At 54.2% G+C, this 16,182-nt stretch overlaps 7 protein-coding genes across 7 annotated transcripts; 3 read left to right on the forward strand and 4 right to left on the reverse strand.

Moving 5' to 3' along the window:
* Positions 1–10: 10 nt before the first annotated feature.
* Positions 11–2,332, forward strand: BU25DRAFT_72645 (uncharacterized protein). The gene has a single exon (XM_033712056.1). The coding sequence runs from the start codon at positions 233–235 to the stop codon at positions 2,183–2,185; it is 1,953 nt and encodes a 650-aa protein (XP_033561010.1). The 5' UTR covers positions 11–232; the 3' UTR covers positions 2,186–2,332.
* A 406-nt stretch (positions 2,333–2,738) lies between these two features.
* BU25DRAFT_72594 (uncharacterized protein) lies at positions 2,739–3,858 on the reverse strand. Its single transcript, XM_033712055.1, has one exon. The coding sequence runs from the start codon at positions 3,705–3,707 to the stop codon at positions 2,814–2,816; it is 894 nt and encodes a 297-aa protein (XP_033561011.1). The 5' UTR covers positions 3,708–3,858; the 3' UTR covers positions 2,739–2,813.
* Positions 3,859–4,739: 881 nt separating this feature from the next.
* Positions 4,740–5,981, reverse strand: BU25DRAFT_422163 (uncharacterized protein; the record flags this gene model as incomplete). Its single annotated transcript, XM_033708137.1, has 2 exons — positions 4,740–5,795; positions 5,922–5,981. 2 exons carry the CDS (start codon positions 5,979–5,981, stop codon positions 4,740–4,742), a joined length of 1,116 nt encoding a protein of 371 aa, XP_033561012.1.
* Positions 5,982–6,375: 394 nt separating this feature from the next.
* BU25DRAFT_72660 (uncharacterized protein) lies at positions 6,376–6,865 on the reverse strand. Its single transcript, XM_033712057.1, has one exon. The coding sequence runs from the start codon at positions 6,736–6,738 to the stop codon at positions 6,421–6,423; it is 318 nt and encodes a 105-aa protein (XP_033561013.1). The 5' UTR covers positions 6,739–6,865; the 3' UTR covers positions 6,376–6,420.
* BU25DRAFT_411349 (uncharacterized protein) lies at positions 6,668–9,111 on the forward strand. The gene has a single exon (XM_033706532.1). The coding sequence runs from the start codon at positions 6,993–6,995 to the stop codon at positions 8,664–8,666; it is 1,674 nt and encodes a 557-aa protein (XP_033561014.1). The 5' UTR covers positions 6,668–6,992; the 3' UTR covers positions 8,667–9,111.
* Positions 9,112–9,807: 696 nt separating this feature from the next.
* On the reverse strand, positions 9,808–12,116 carry BU25DRAFT_394127 (PEBP-like protein; the record flags this gene model as incomplete). Its single annotated transcript, XM_033704725.1, has 3 exons — positions 9,808–10,633; positions 10,773–10,857; positions 11,262–12,116. The coding sequence occupies 3 exons, from the start codon at positions 12,114–12,116 to the stop codon at positions 10,062–10,064; spliced, it is 1,512 nt and encodes a 503-aa protein (XP_033561015.1). The 3' UTR covers positions 9,808–10,061.
* Positions 12,117–13,327: 1,211 nt separating this feature from the next.
* Positions 13,328–15,960, forward strand: BU25DRAFT_431849 (dynamin-1; the record flags this gene model as incomplete). Its single annotated transcript, XM_033708681.1, has 4 exons — positions 13,328–13,426; positions 13,535–13,930; positions 13,979–15,595; positions 15,643–15,960. The coding sequence occupies 4 exons, from the start codon at positions 13,328–13,330 to the stop codon at positions 15,958–15,960; spliced, it is 2,430 nt and encodes an 809-aa protein (XP_033561016.1).
* Between the last annotated feature and the right edge of the window lie 222 nt (positions 15,961–16,182).

Consider the following 16,182-nt stretch of genomic DNA (forward strand, 5'->3'; position numbering starts at 1 on the left):
AGGTTTCAAAGTTTGGTTCCATACTCAGTTCCCCGCCCACACAACCACACACCCACAATCATATAAATTAAGTGGCCTCCACGTATTCTGCTCTTCCTCTTTTTTGACTCCCGATTGTACTGATTCACAGACTTGTAGCCATCATCAAACATTCTCCTTTCTCCAGACATCCACTAAAACCTGTGACCGTCTCCAGACATCCACTAAAAATCTGTGACCGCCTCGAGACATCATGGCTTTCCCGAGCCTCGATGAGAAGAAGGCTCTTGCCCAGGGCATATCCGCATTGTGGGACACCGGTGGATACGTCGTCTGTCGCTCTACTGAATGCCTCCAGGAGGCCACTTGCCCCTCGTGGAAGCTTGTCGGCGAGGAGGTCGTCAGGTCCTCATTGCGCCACACCGTCTCCGCCGTCAGCTCTACTTTGGATGCAACCCTCTCCGCCGCTGAGAAGGAAGAGGTTGTTCACGCTTGGGTCGCCATTATCTCCTTTGGCCTGTTCTGGGTCCTCCTAGTCTTCACGCTATATCCCTTGGTCGCCCTTATCAGGGAGCATATCGTGAAGAGGAGCTTGTTGGCACCTACTGAGACTGAAGAGGCTGGTGAGGACACTTCAGGCGTCCAGGGAGAGTACGACGGTGAAGAGGACCAGGTCTACGACTCAGATCACGACGAAGGTTACTACAGCGAAGGCCTCCATGATGACTTCGAACACGAAGACTCCGAGACTGAATCGTCCAGTGACTACGCACCCGATAACTCAGAATTGCGCTCCCTCATCGGCCCCTCTTGGTTCCCACTCGGCCTCAGTTATGCCTTTGGATCCGGCACTTTCTTAGCCACCCTCGCTTGGAGCGAAGCACGCTTCGCCTTACCTACGGTCATCGAAACCGACGGCCCCATCAAGGCCAAGGAGAGGAAGATCGTCGCTCTGGAGGCTGAGCTGAACGCGAAGGTCGACCAGCATCTTGCTTGCGAAGCTGAGGCCCAAGATTTGCGCGCCATAGTCGCAAGGAAGGAAGAAAAGCATGCCGCAACGGTGGGCCGCATCACTCCAAAGCGAGAAGAGCAGGGCAAGCACATGAGAGCTGCGCGAAAGGACCTTGAAGCCATTCGCAAGCACATCACAGAATACGGCGTCATGTTCCGCCAACTGCGCGACGAGAACGAAGCACTCTTGTCCAAGCTCTCAGACAAGAGCCCGATGGTCGAAGAGCTCCGCATGAACAACGACCGTCGACAGTTCGAGGTCGATGACCTGCGCGTCTCCAACGCCATCCTGATAGCCGCGAACGAGCACCTCGAGCAGCACAATGAGGAGCTTCAGCGGAGGAACGAGGATATTGAGAGGGAGAATGTGAACTGGAAAAACACCATGCGCGCCCTCCGCGCCCCGGATTCCGAGACTCAGAGGCTAAAGTCTCAGCTCGCGGAAGCTTCGCACACAATCTCCATGCTACGCGCCGAGGTTGCGGATAGGGAGCAGGAGGTTGGGCGTGTGGAGAAGACCTCGCGCCACAGCGAAACGCGTCTCAGAACTACCATTGACGACCTCCAGGACTCGGCGTGGAAGAGGGACATTGAGTGCGCAAAATACGCGACCGACATGACGGCCGTCGTCACTTCCCTCCGCATCAGGATTGTGGCCTTGGAGACCGACAACACGGAGCTGAGCCACGAACTTGAATACCTCCGCCACAACGTTGATGAACAGGCCAAGTTCCCGCGCTGGGAGGAGAGCGAGGAGGCTGTCAAGGCGTTGAATCTGAGGATTCAAGGGTTGGAGAGGGGAAATGAGCGTCTGAACAAGTGCGTGTGCAGGTGGGCTGAGCTGGCCAAGGAGCGCGGGAGGGAGTTGGTCTGGCTCCGCTACGCTGTTGATGAAGTCGCCAAATATCCTCTCTGGGAGAGCGAGGGGTTTGAGAGCAAGGAGTTTGCTGATGAGGGGTTTGAGGACCTCCAGGGCACCGCTGACTTCGCACTTGAAGAGGGTGGATATGAGGGCTCAGAGGCCATCGAGTTGTTGGAGGATGAGGAGGAAACCGTGGAGGATTTCGAGGAGGTGCTGCTCGATGACTTCAAGGAGAAGTTCGAGCAAGTCTCCCACTTCACCGACTCAGAGGCAAGCGAGAGCGATACTGAGTCCGGGGGCGGCGATATGTGCGGAGACTGGGGACTTGATTGAGGGCCTGCAGGCTTCGCTTCGCTGTCCCCAAGTGATTTGCCCTTTTTCCTTTCTTCATTTATTTCTCTATGCAAGAAGCCCCGTAGGATGGACTTCAACTTTTCTTTTCTTCCTTTGGAGTTCTAAGACCCAAGCACGACAATGCATATTCTTTTCCTGCTGGACTTCAAATGTTTCTCCTTCTTTCCCTTGTTTTTGGATGCCCACGGAAGCGAGTCATGGGGTTGTGGTGCTTTACCCGCACCTCGGCGCCGCTCACGTTCACGAGTGTTCACCTGACGAGTAGACTGATACCATGGAAGTAAACGATCTTAGAACACCCGAGTGCAATTTGACCAACCGAGCTGACTTGCATTCACGCTCGTTCAACCTGGTGACCAGAGCCCCACCGACAGCCAGTCTGAACATCAGCGAAAACGATCAATACACCAATCAACTCAGAACAGAGCCAGATACCAGAGGAACGTCGCCATTATAGGGCCTTGCAATAATGTCACAAAAACACATCGTTCGTTACAGTATCATAACTACATAGTCTCAAGCTCAAGGGGTATACAACTTGGACACAACAAAGGAAACACATCATCATCCACATTCCAACTTCCTCTACTCCACTCAATAGCCCAGCTTAGCCGTGCTTCGCATATGTCGGCTGCTTGCTGTGCCTCCTCCCAATACAAAACTCCACAACCCACGTCAACACAACAACGAGCATAAGCCCCGTCGCCGCCCACGTAAGCGCAAGGAACTTGCCGCCCCAGTTGGCCTGCAGTCCGATGTCGTTGCCCTTATCGTTGATGATATGGCTCGCCTTGACGATTACAGCTGTGACGAGTGCGCTGGCGAGTCCTATGGCGAGGAACGCGAGTACCGAGATCAAGAAGTTGACGCATGCTGACAGTCGTCCGGATAGCAGGACGGCCACAACCGCAGCGAAAAGCGCAATGAAGATGAACGCGATGGCAATGCAGTACAGCACAAACATGGCGCCCATCAGCGCGTTCAATGTCTTGATGCCTGTCTCGACATCCTCGGGCCAGTTCAGGTCGTCGAGCGTGACGTCGAGCCCGGTGGTTTTGTTGAGCGCTTCCTCGAGGATCGCGGTCGGGTCAAATTTATACATCGCCCTGTTCCTTGAACACTCGGTCACGTTCTTGCTAATCTCGTCCTGGCTGACCGTCGCGTTGGCGGCCTCGGCAGGTGTATACTGGCCCTCGCAGTAGTTGAGCATGTGCGCGGAGTAGAAGTCTTCAATGCCGAGTCTTTGGGTGACTTCGCCGATGGCGTCGTTGATGGTGGTGCTGCCGTAGTTTTGGATCCCGTTGAGCAGATTGGTGAGCGGGTTCGAGGTGTCCGTGGATCGCGTTTCATTGACGAGGGTTTCGCCAATCATGGACGTGTTGAGCGTGAGAAGGTGGTAGTCTTCCATGAAGCCCTTCTTGTGGCCGGCGAAGAGGCACAGGAAGGAGAGGACGAGGGCTGCTGCGCAGCATAGTGCTGGGATGAGGGCTGTGGGACGCATGGTTGTGGAGGTATGAGGTGGTTGTTTCGAATGGTAGTTGGTGTACGCAACCAAGTTGCCTTTGTGGTATGGAGGCAAGACAAAGAGCAAGACCTCTTACTTGCAGTACAAAGCGATAGATGAGTTGTAGACAAACGTCAAGTAATCCAAGCGACAGCAGCACGCGTCAATCTATATGCACACTCACCGTCCACGCGGCGGAACGAGCATTCCAAGCTTGCTCCCTACTTCCATTCTCGTCAGAGCATTCACGTCACCTAAGCCAGGGTGACGAGAAGCACACACACCACCCGTCGAATCAGTCAACGCGCGACAGGAAACAGGCACTGCCACCCAGCCTCAGGATCGTCGAATTTTCGTGTTTGTATTGGCCGAAACGTTGTCAATGCACACACCGACCATGTTGACGTGTAAGGCGCTTTGACGGGCACTACGTCACTAGTCTGGGAGGCTTGCGCAGGGCTCTCAGCCTGTTGTTGCAGCCGCGCCAGGGTCTGAGCAAGATACATTTTGCCGAGCACAACCGAGCAGACGGGATGGCCTGCAAGGAGTCAATGACCACAATAATGTTGGGAAAGGGCTGCAGACGCGGAGGATTTGCGACATAAGGCAGGTCTGCGCGACTGTTCCGCAGGAAGATGGGATTGCACAGCCGCTGAGGTACGAATCGAGGTACGTGGGAGTACGCGACCGTTGTGGGACCTGTGCTGAAAATAGGACCGTTGAATAGTCCACTCGTTAGAGCACCTTGGAAGTCTCACGAGTATATACTGTATGAAGTGTCAGTGAGGACCACAGTGAGGCACATCACTTGAGCTGCGGAGAGAAATATCTCTCTAGCAAGGTACACGTTGTGCGACCTGAGTCTATTGTTCTTGGCCTTCATCTAGTCGTAAGGTCTCGTCTATCATAATTGACCATAGCCGCATGATCATCGTAAGTGGGGCATCCTGTGCCCCATATGCTTTTGAGTGGTGTCGTAAAGATGTTCGATCGGAGTGGGGGCACCTGTAATGCGCAGTGCGCCAGCTTTTATGATGGCATCTTCTTCGTCTTACTCGGAGGCCCGGTCGAGGGTGACTTGGATTTGCTAACTGCATCCTTGAAGGGCGAGTATGGCGCAGTGACTGAATGTGGTGGGGCACGATGTCCGTTTGCTAACTTTGGGGGTTCGCTGGACCCTGGCCACTTCTTCTGCTCTTCATGCATCTTGTTGAGAGGCTCTCCAACGATGTGATATTTCGTCCACTCGATAGGCGGGCATCGAACTATGTTTTGCGGTTGCGGTATCGCAGGAAACCTGGGTGCTGCCTTGGAGTCTACGTTCGCAGAATCCTTGCGCCCCGCTCCATATGGCTGGCTGGCGGTTGTGTCGTCGTCGTGCCTCTCAGCTAGATCTGTGAGACCAGCAAGCGTGGGCGTGAGGACATCACTGTGCGCTCGTGCTGCTTCGACTCGCTGTTCTTGCAGGGAGCGCATGAAGCTTTCTGGGTCCTGCACTGCAGCATGCTTGAGTTCTTCTAGAGCCTTCAGGTCGCGCTTGCTCTTCTCTCGCTGTATCTGCAGGAGTGATATCGCAGACCGTAGCGCTATGGCATCTGGGTTCTCGCTCTCTGAGATAGGCACCGAGGGCGGTTGCTGTCTGAATGTCGTAGGCGCAGGCACAGGTCGTGGTGGGGGTTCATTGCGGGGCCGAGAGTCGGAGCGCTCGATGGGAGCTAGCTGGGCGACAGTACCGGTGGGTGTGATGGGTGAAACGGGCGGCCGGTCTGAGGTGGGCGACTCTGAGCGCTTCTGCGAGGCGCCAGAGGTCGACGAGATGTCGCTCGAAGAAGCCGGCCGCAGATCTGTATTGACCAGCAGCGCAGGCATGGCGGCTGAGGGTGAGGACGTCTCGAGACGCAGTGCGCGAGAGTCCAGCGCGGCGATTAGCGATCGGCCACAGCCACGAGGCTGGAGGGGCGGCGACGACAGGACGGGGCGCACTGCGGCCTGGGAGCGCCACTGATAAGCTCTCGATAGGGCGCTGCTCAGGTATGCGCCTCGGTTCTGTCTGCCATGTTCGAGAGCGGGTGCGTGGTTAAGGTGCTACAGCGAGGAAGTCGCAGCGCCTGCGCTCCGTCCGTTCGTTGAGAATGGGGTGTGGGGACTGCGGGAAAAAGAATGTCGAGTTTGGCTTGGGTCGGGACTGCGGAGGACGCGGAACGACTTTACCTCGTCTACCTCGTCACTCTCGTCAGTCTGAACACGGGCCACGGCGGCTTCAATTTCCATCGCAGCTATAGCAAGCCATAACGATCGATAGGCTGCTGACTATGCCCTTGATGGCTACACAGTCGCGCTGCAGCCATGTGTTCTTCGCGACTGCCTGTTCTGGAAGTATATCATTTGACAACAAAGTAGTTCACAGCTCTGACGGCGGCTTCACCAAATGTCACTGGTGTGCACGAGTTCGGGGGCGCCGCTGTCAAGCGTGTTAGTTTCAGAGCCAGAGCTGTAATTCCAGACAGTGGTCAGACATGTAGTCGAGAATGACGCTCTCACGTGGAGTCCACGTCTGGTAGACGCACGCCAGTTCTGGTAGAGCACGACGAGACTACTGCGGGGTGAAGGAACCTTAACTCACGCAACGGGCAATCGAGCAGCATCCCAGGGCTGATCAGACCATCGTCAACACTTTTCTGATACGCTTGAGTCAACTTTATCCAATGCCTCATTTACAACGCCATGTCACTGTTGAATGTGCCGTCCAGATGCCGCGGACCAGGTCGAGCGAGCATGGAAGAAGCTGGTCTTCAGCGAGCGTCCAGCCGCGGGAAGGCAGCCACAACAGTCTCTTCGTGAGAACGCCCGCGTCTTGTCGCCAATTATCGTTGCCGGATGGCCATTGCCGCGTGGCAGAATGCTGACGCTGTGGATGAAGGCTCGCTTGTCTGCAATAGCGCAAAGGTACCAGATGTGGACCATTCCCGCGTGTGAGTCGTCGCTCTTGCTTTTTGGACGGGCTGCCCGTCATTTGCGCTTTCCACATGCGGCACGAGCACCATCGTATTTACCTTCCTACTCCCCCATCTTTCCAACGTCTGTTGCTGCTCGTTCGAATGCTCGTTCCATTGCGTCGTCGACTTCGACGTTTCAGCTAGCCGCTTTATCGGCCTGCACGAAATGTGCTGTAGCCTGCCCACTATCTGCCAATCAGTCGCAGCCCTGCAACGCACAATCCTCGTTGCTAAACCCTAACTGTCTGCCCGACCGAGATCATCGTCGCCGTTGCTGCATCGAGTCATGGCGCCTGGTACAGACTTAACAGCGCAATCCCCGCCAGCTGCGGCGCGCATACCAAAGCTCAAGTACAGGAACCCACTGCCAGCAGACCAAATCTCGCTCTCTTTGCAGAATTCTCAAGAGGTGACACAACCGTCACTGCAGAGACAGACTTCGGCAACAAGTTCAGACGTTCCTCCATCACCCTACCCACCATCTCTCGAGACCACAGCAAGCACGACGTCCTCCAGCCTGGCTTCCACACCGTCCAGCAACTCGAGTTCCAATGACTCCAAAACATCGAAGAAGAAGAAAAAGAGCAACTCTGTCTTTGGCTTCTTGTCACTAAAGGAGCCTTCCCAAGTTGCCCTCGAGCAATTCGCTGAACAGCAACGCAAGCAAGGCAATGGGAAGGGTACAACGTCACCTTCTAATTCATCCATCAAGACCAGCGGCACATTTGCGAGTAAAAAGCTGCCAGACAAGGTCCCCAAAGTCAATTCCAAATGGGATGGCATCCCAGATGCGGTCAAGAAACGGCAGTCCACGGCAACTGCGACCACCAGGACAAGCAAGGACACCAAACGATCGTCAGGGTCCTCATTCGGACAAGGCTCACAGCTCTCCGCGTTACCCTGGAACACCTCAGAGTTTTCGGTCATGTCGAACGAGTCTCGAGGTCCACCCAACTCGATCATGTCTGTACCTTCTGGGATCAATGCCGACATTTATCACAACGGACACTACATTCCTTCCTCACCGTCTGAAAGCTCACTGCGCGAGCCATCATATTATTTCCCAGAGGAGCCAATGGCATCTGGTGCCTTGCCAGTAGAGCACCCAACAACTTCTAACGAGGCTGAGGCTGGCCCTCTGTCCAAGGGTCCATACCCCACAACTGATCTCGAAACCATACCGGACGAACCCGAGGGCTTGAGATCAGCTTCACCAGCATCATCGACCGACTCAGTCGACACCATTGTCCGGGCTGAGGCTGACGCAATCTTCAAGAAGATGAATGATCGGCCTCAGCAGCAAAGCTTCTGGGGCAGAAGTGCACCAGCGGTTCGGACACTTACTGAATACGAATCGAGCGTGCCCGAGTCCCATGAATTTCTGTTCGAAACATCATCCAGCGCCCCATCGCAGAAGAACGACTCCCCGATGGCGTTTCCACCTACTCCCTATATTGCGCCTGCCGTTCGCTGCACAGAACCACCAGCGCACTACGTCCCATCGACCGCGCACGACGATTCACTACCTGTCCCTCACTACTCCCCCTCACGGCCTGTGCAAAACTTCAGTCGACCTATGGCACTTACCACGCCTACTAAACCTACCAACTCCTTCCAGCCTGCACATCCGCCCCCTGTTGCACCTTCATCCTTACGGTCGAGAGCCATAAGCTCTGGCCTTCCGACTCTATACGAGAACTCTATCGCCAGTACCGAGTCTTTGGAGACGATTCGGGACGACAGTGACGTGCGATCGATTGCACCATCTTTCACGCCGTCTTCGATAGCGCCATCTGAACTATCGGAGCACTGGCACCAATCTTCCCGCGACCGTCTTGGCCTTGGTGGGCAGCTTCGCAAAAGCGATGTGCTGCCATGGAAGACAGCGGAGGGTAGTCTAGGTAAGCCCAAGAGCAGACACCGTTTATCTTTGTTGATGAAGGGCGCGTTACGGTCATAAGGTTCCCCTGGCGGTTGAACTGTGACTAACCCTATGTGCATAACAGCTTGCGACAGCCAGCAACCATCATAGTCCGCCATCTTTGTATTTTGTTCAGCGTTCAGCGTCAGCATCTTTGTCTCGAGCGACGGTCGCCACCGTTTACGTATAGATACCCAGTCACATGTTCAACATATCGGAATCACTCGTTTCATCACATCTCCGGTTCTCGAAAATCGCAAGTCTTTTCAATGCAGCATCTCGTCGTCATCGAATTTACCGCAAGCGACACATCATGAGCAAAGCTTGTCAGCGATGTTCGAATCAGCCTTTCCACACCGCCAGCATGACAACGTAGAGGGGAAGGAGCAACGAGGTCAGTCAATCGCCGTCTACATGTACGTTAGACTTGCTGGCGGCGCAACAATTACGCGCCGTCCACCAACAGTAACGTACCAAAATCCACAATGTTTTAATCTCCGTCAAATCTCCCCTTCCTATTTGTCCACAACGATGCGGGTAAATAAAGTTCAGGAAGCCCGCGCGGAGCTTTATTCTTGCTAACGCGCAACCCTCGCTGGGCTGGAAGTTTGCCGGCACAGACTCGCGCCGGTTATGCAGACCGAGATTCTTCGCAGCTCCGACACTAATCTGTGCTTTATGTGGTGTGGCCCAATGAGCGCTTGCATGCTGCCTAGCCCTGCGCGGTGGTGGGCGAGGAGAACGGGTGATTTGTCGTCTTTTGCGAATCCGAGTGCGAATTGGGGATGGCAATTTCTCAATGCTCCATGTGCGATAACTGGAACACTCAACGTCAATGCATCGCAAAGTCTGTTGAGGTTATCGTGTTCTGCTTACAACGTTGTACGCTCTCGTGACAGGATTTCTAACAGTGAACTACGACGATCAGATAGTGTGCGAGTCCCTGAAACAGGGTCTGGTACGCCGGATCAAGTCGATCTAATTACTCGCGCCGTACCGCTTCTTTACTTATAAACACGTGTGTATAGAACGTGCCGCCAGTGAGTACATAAAAGTTCAGAAGTGAAGGTTGAGTGATGTCGTGCTCAACATCGCTCTAGGTCTACGACGAGTTTTGGGCACTGAAAAACGACAGCGCTCAATTGACAAGTCTCGTAAACTGGATGGTCGACTAGGATGTCTCAAATTTGTGTTGCGACTCTCCTGAGATCTTGAAGAGTGCCTGCCTACGTTTGGCTGCAGTGTAGCCCAAGACGTTCAAATGGTTCAACATCGATATCCTGTATTCATACTAATGTGCTCCCAGACTCTCTGCTGTTCTTCAATGGTTCAAACGTCTTTCACTGACGTCCAGAGACTTCAAACCTTACATCCGTGCACAAATGAAAGCCCATCTACCGCTTCTAACGCCACGACTGCCCATCGTCCACCACCCTACTGCTTCTTATTCTTCGCATACACAAAATTCGCAGCCACAGGAACCAATCCATTTCCATCCGCCCAATCCCTTACACCACCACCCTCCTCACCCGTTCCCCAATGCTGACGGTCCTTCGGCTTCGACAAGTGCAGCGGCTCCGTTGTCCCATTCTTCGGCGCAAACACAAGAAACACATAGCGGTGCTTGCCCGTCTTGGGCGGCGGGCCAGGAGGCTTGTACTCGACGACATCATCGGGTTCGCTCTGCTCTTCGACGTCTTGCTCCGTGAGGCCGAACTCGGGAAGGGGTAGAATGGAGAAGGTTCGGGGGGTTACGGAGACGTTGGTTGCGATCCAGTGGCACATCTCGCTCCATTTCGGGTTGGAGCGGGAGGGAGCGTCGGGGTCGGTGAGCGTGATGATGTAGGTTGGGTGGGAGTCTGTCATGCGACCAGGGCTGGTGTCTTCGTGTAGAGTGATGGACGGTTGGTGCTGGAGATGCTTGGGTTTGATGGTGTTGCCGAGTGAAGCTTCGTCTTTCTTCCAGGATACGGAGACGGTCAGACTTGGGAGGAAGTCGTCAATGACTGTTGGTGAGTTAGGTATTCATAGGTGCCAAGGCTTTCATGACTGTGCACCTGTTGGGATGATCTCGGCTTCTCTGAGTCTATGTTTTGTTAGAACTGGCAATGGAAAAGCTATATCAAGGACTTACGCAGCCTGTACAGCTAGAACATCTGGAGAGCCATTTGCTTGGAGTGGCTGTTGCTCGGTAGGCAAAGCACAGACAGCTCCATAGAGCTGTAGCAGGCTTGCAGTCCCAATCAAATTGTGTACATGCATGATAGTGTACAACTGCTAGCGGAGGGAATTAATAAACCTCAATGTTGAATGAGATGCGTCTTGTTGGGTTCTAGTCGAGCTATGGGATGAAGTGCGGAGAAGAAGCTGTCGCGTGAGGTTGTTCCTGAATTGAGGTTACTCCTGCGCCTTGTCGTCATTTGAAGTCACCTCGCAGATCCTCCACCATTCTGGGCAGTCACGGTTGATCGGCCAGCACCAACGTCAGGACTTCGCTCGGTGGACGAGTTGTAAATGGTAATGTGTTGATGCCATGTAAGAGGGTATTCGCAGTCGCATGCATGTGCTCAGAATACAGTATAGGGCAGACAGCCGTCCCAACGCCAAACACAACGATGCATCACATAGTCAGACAGTAAACGCCTCGCAGAACTCCTTGCTGCCCGTGACAAAACCCATGTTCTGGGCAATGTTGTACTCAGCAACAGCCTGAGCGCCCAGCCCAGTCATTGTGCCAGTGCAATCGTCCAGCAGCACACAGTCCCAGCCGTACGAGTACGCGTCAGACACTGTGCCAAAGACGCACTGATCAGTGTTCACGCCAGCGAAAAGTAGCGTCTTCTTGTCGACAGCGCGGAGGTATTCATGGAGAGGTTCAGCTGTAGACCATAACCCGCTCATGCGTGTCTTGTCGAAGAAAAGGTCCCCAGGCTGAGCTGCCGCCTTGAAGGGCTCGTAAAGCTCTGAGTTCCATGTCCGCTTGAAAAGGCACCGGCCCTGGTTTCCCGGAAGCTGAGCGCCCAGTCCGACATGCCAGCCCAGCGTCTTGTGGAATCCTCGTTGGATAGCTGGCGCCATGTTCTTCAAATCGTGCTCGGTAAGACCCCAATTGAGCCAGGCAATCTGAATATCTTCCGTTCTGCACCGCTCGATGACCCTCAAAGTAGGTTCGACTGCCTCCAGACCAGCAGTGTGATCTCGGTACTGTGGATGGACGAAGTAGTTCTGCATGTCGACGACGATCAAGACAGCACTGTCAGGATCGAACATGAATCCGGTGTGGTTGTGGCGGTCTTTGTCGCATTCAACGATTATCCTCCTCTCTGATCCCCTCGATAGATCGAATTTGCCATCGTCTGGAAAGTAGAGCCATTGCTCATCACCACCGAAGGGAATTGGCGCGGTGCATGTGATCGTTCCAACGGTGGTCGACGTGTTCTCCGGAAGGTACTCCTCTTCTTGTAACTCACTGAAGGTCTTGGAGGCCATAGGCGTGTATACAATAGGGTCGTTTGACAAGAGCCTGGAAGTATACAAAGGATGATAGGGTGTTGCAGAGTTGGGAAATTGCAAGAGCATACAGAGAGGTCAACAAACCGAAATAGCTGCGCCGCCTTTGTACCTTCCCAGGCCTCAATGAGCACAGACTTACCGCTTTGTTGGGCGTGTTGCTGATAACACCTACCCTTATCATCCTGATAGGCTTCCCTCGGAGTTTGTAGCTGGGCAGTGTTGATCGTGGGACCCTGATTTCGTCCGTGAACGCTTGTCTTTCACAGCTGCCCGGTCTACTGTAGTCATAGCAATCTCACTAGCTTCACTTGCTGCATTGAGCAAGATCTGGCGACACCTAACGAAGCAAACAATGACTGTTGACATAGATAAAGCGCGACGGCAGCAGAAATGCGGAGGCGAGAATCCGGGGTATCGCAGTGTAATTAGCTGTGACCGTTGTTGACCGAGTGCTGCATCGAGATAAGGCTGAGGCTGATAGTCGTTTGGGCCGACCAGGAGATAAGCAGCCCTGTGACTTTCGGTGACTTGAACTTTGGAGTCAGCGACCGCTCACCGATTCTACCCGACTGCCCGACCCGACCCAAGAAGAGGACAGCATGGTGTTTGTGGTACCAGTGATGCCCTTCCGGTGGAGATTTCCCCAGACCGTTGCCAACGGATGGCTGAGGGTGTGTGACGTATCACCTGGCCTGCTGGAGGCCCCCGTTGGTTAGCGAGCAGCACGCGCCGCGTTTTGTGGCGTTGCGTGCTCGCGTTGGCATCACAGCCGCAAGTCATGGCCTTTACTACATGAGGATGGGCTTGTTGAATTCTTCCAGAGGTCTGCTCGATGTTGACTTCTCCTTTGTGCAAAGTGAAGGTTGGCGAAGCATGAAATTAAGGAGAAGGCAGAGACCGTCTGCAGAGTGTTTGATGTGGAGACGGCCCTGCACGTGACGGAAATAACCTTGGTCGAGACTGAGCGAACCTTATGACGACGGGCTGCATTCCATCACGAGCCTCAGTCCCAATTCAGCAGGCATCCAGGTACCACTTCTGCGCGAGCCATCTCTGCATCCCCGGAACCGAGTTTTTGCCCCTGCGCAACGATTACACTCATCTCAAAGCCTCTGAGGCCGTTGTTGTTTACCTTGTAGAAGGCCAAAGTTACCAGGAACACCAAACTGCACACGTCCACCAGCGTTATGGCGTCGCTGGGCGAGGAGCTCCTCAACATCGTCAACAGGCTCCAGGACCTCGTTTTCAACACCATCGGCAATGACTCTCTCGACCTGCCCCAGATTGTACGTTGCCCCTCTCACCGAGGCACATGCGATGCAGCAGAAGCCACTGGAGAAAGCTCTGCTGCTGCGCGCCACAGCATGTGAAGACCTCAATACTAACCGTTCCAGGTTGTCGTCGGTTCGCAGTCTTCCGGAAAGTCGTCGGTCCTCGAGAACATTGTTGGCAGGGACTTTCTTCCCCGAGGCAGCGGCATCGTAACACGGCGACCGCTTATCCTTCAACTCATCAACCTCCCGAGCGAACGCGACGATGCCGAGGAAAGCGATGAAGTCCATGTACCGCATACACCAGCCAGCGTAGCAGGACAGCAGGAGTGGGGAGAGTTCCTGCACATTCCTGGACGGAGGTTCTACGATTTCGCGGAGATCAGGCGTGAGATCGAGGCTGAGACAGCGAGGATAGCGGGAAACAACAAGGGCATCAACAGGCAACCGATCAACCTGAAGGTGTACTCTCCACACGTTCTCAGCTTGACGCTTGTCGACTTGCCTGGTCTGACCAAGGTATGTAGCTGGACTCCAACCTTGAAGATGTGGCGCTAATCGCTGCAGGTACCCATCGGCGACCAACCGACAGATATCGAGAAGCAGACCCGGAACCTCATCACCGAATACATCGCCAAGCCGAACAGTGTTATCCTCGCTGTCTCCCCCGCAAACGTCGATCTTGTGAACTCAGAGGCTCTGAAGTTGGCCCGCCATGTCGACCCCATGGGCAGGAGGACGATCGGTGTCCTCACCAAGCTGGATCTCATGGATCACGGAACAAATGCTATGGACATCTTGTCTGGACGTGTATACCCTTTGAAGCTCGGTTTCATTGGTATTGTCAACCGCTCGCAGGCGGATATCCAGAGCGGCAGACCACTTGCGGACGCTTTGCAGGCCGAACGAGACTTCTTCAAGCACCACCCAGCCTACAGGAACATGGCCAACCGATGTGGTACTCAGTTCCTGGCAAAGAGCCTCAACCAGACCCTTATGTCCCACATTCGCGACCGGTTACCCGACATCAAGGCGCGCCTAAACACCCTAATGGGACAAACACAACAAGAGCTCGCAAGTTACGGAGATGTGGCGTTTACAGGGAAGGAGCACCGTGGCTCGCTAATCCTGCAACTCATGACACGTTTTGCTTCGTCCTTCATTTCTTCCATTGACGGTACTTCTACCGAGATCTCGACAAAGGAGCTTTGTGGTGGTGCCAGGATCTACTACATCTTCAACTCAGTATTTGGCAACTCTCTGGAGCAAGTCGACCCTACGATGAATTTGTCTGTCCTCGACATTCGCACTGCTATTCGAAACTCTACCGGACCTCGACCATCTCTCTTCGTCCCTGAGCTGGCCTTCGACCTCCTTGTGAAGCCGCAGATCAAGTTGCTCGAAATCCCCAGTCAGCGCTGTGTTGAGCTCGTATACGAGGAGCTCATCAAGATTTGCCATACTTGCGGCTCGACTGAGTTGACCAGATACCCTAGGTTACAAGGCAAGCTTATCGAGGTTGTGTCTGACCTGCTGAGAGAGCAGCTTGGACCATGCTCGAACTACGTTGCGTCGCTCATCGACATCCAACGAGCCTACATCAACACAAATCACCCCAACTTCCTCGGCGCAGCAGCAGCCATGTCCTCGGTGATCGCGGATAAAGAAGCTAGGGAGAAGAAAGCTGTGCAGGACGCGGAGCGCAAAAAACGTGAACAGAAGAGGCTGAAGGAGCTGAATGGAGTAAACGGTGGTGAGACACCTGAGGATGGCGAAGAGTCGCAGAAGGTTGCCGACAAGGCGCTACCTCTCAGGAAACACCAGACACAAACCAGCCGCAGTATGTCGCCAGCAGTTGGGCGCTTGATGAACGGCTCTCACAACAGCATTTCAGGTCAGCTCAGCAATCGCAACCGCTCACCACCTCCAATGGCAGCGGGCGGCAACGCACGAGATGGATTCCTGAACTACTTCTTCGGCAAAGATGGCGGTGCTGCGCACAACCCCTCATTGACAATAGACAACCGACCTGGCAGCCGGCACGTCAGCCAGAACATCGAGCCCAGCTTTGCTCAGAGCATCAGGAGAGGCGACCCTAAGGCACCTTCTCCTATGGTCCCATCGTTCAATATGGATGATGACGAGGAGCCAAGCAGCCCGGCACAAGAAATCCAGGGCGGCTTTGTAAGTCTGTTTTCAGCTCGTGTGAGACATATAACTAACCTACATAGCCCTCGGATCCGGAGTCTGCTCCTGCACTCACAGAACGTGAAGCCCTGGAGACCGAGCTCATCCGCCGTCTCATCTCCTCCTACTTCAACATCGTGCGCGAGACCATTGCCGACCAAGTGCCCAAGGCCATTATGCACCTGTTGGTCAACCACTCCAAAGACGGCGTGCAGAACCGCCTCGTCAGCTCGCTCTACAAAGAGGATCTGTTCCAAGAGCTCCTGTACGAAGACGACACAATCAAGGCCGAGCGCGAGAAGTGCGAGAAGCTGCTCAAGACGTACAAGGAGGCGGCCAAGATTGTCGGCGAGGTGTTGTAAGATGTAGTGTTGTAAGGATATTACCTGTAGGCTTAAAATGTTCTTTTGGTTGGCGTACAGAGGCCGCGCATCTTGTGGATATGTGGGATGAAGGAGGCCTGTTGTATGCGTATTTCTACTCTTCTGTCGGATCATGAGCAGCTACGTGGATGACGGTGGTTGGCTTGGATGACAGGGCGTTGAGAGGACTCTGCTCCTGAGTCTGGCTTGCTGTTCAAATGG

Source organism: Macroventuria anomochaeta (genome assembly GCF_010093625.1).
Source record: "Macroventuria anomochaeta strain CBS 525.71 unplaced genomic scaffold BU25scaffold_19, whole genome shotgun sequence".
Classification (NCBI taxonomy): Eukaryota; Fungi; Ascomycota; class Dothideomycetes; order Pleosporales; family Didymellaceae; genus Macroventuria; species Macroventuria anomochaeta.

What these genes read in the sequence shown, in the direction of transcription:
- BU25DRAFT_72660 (XM_033712057.1), bottom strand. Translation starts at nt 6,738, where the DNA reads ATGTGGAAAGCGCAAATGACGGGCAGCCCGTCCAAAAAGCAAGAGCGA.
- BU25DRAFT_72645 (XM_033712056.1), top strand. Translation starts at nt 233, where the DNA reads ATGGCTTTCCCGAGCCTCGATGAGAAGAAGGCTCTTGCCCAGGGCATA.
- BU25DRAFT_411349 (XM_033706532.1), top strand. Translation starts at nt 6,993, where the DNA reads ATGGCGCCTGGTACAGACTTAACAGCGCAATCCCCGCCAGCTGCGGCG.
- BU25DRAFT_72594 (XM_033712055.1), bottom strand. Translation starts at nt 3,707, where the DNA reads ATGCGTCCCACAGCCCTCATCCCAGCACTATGCTGCGCAGCAGCCCTC.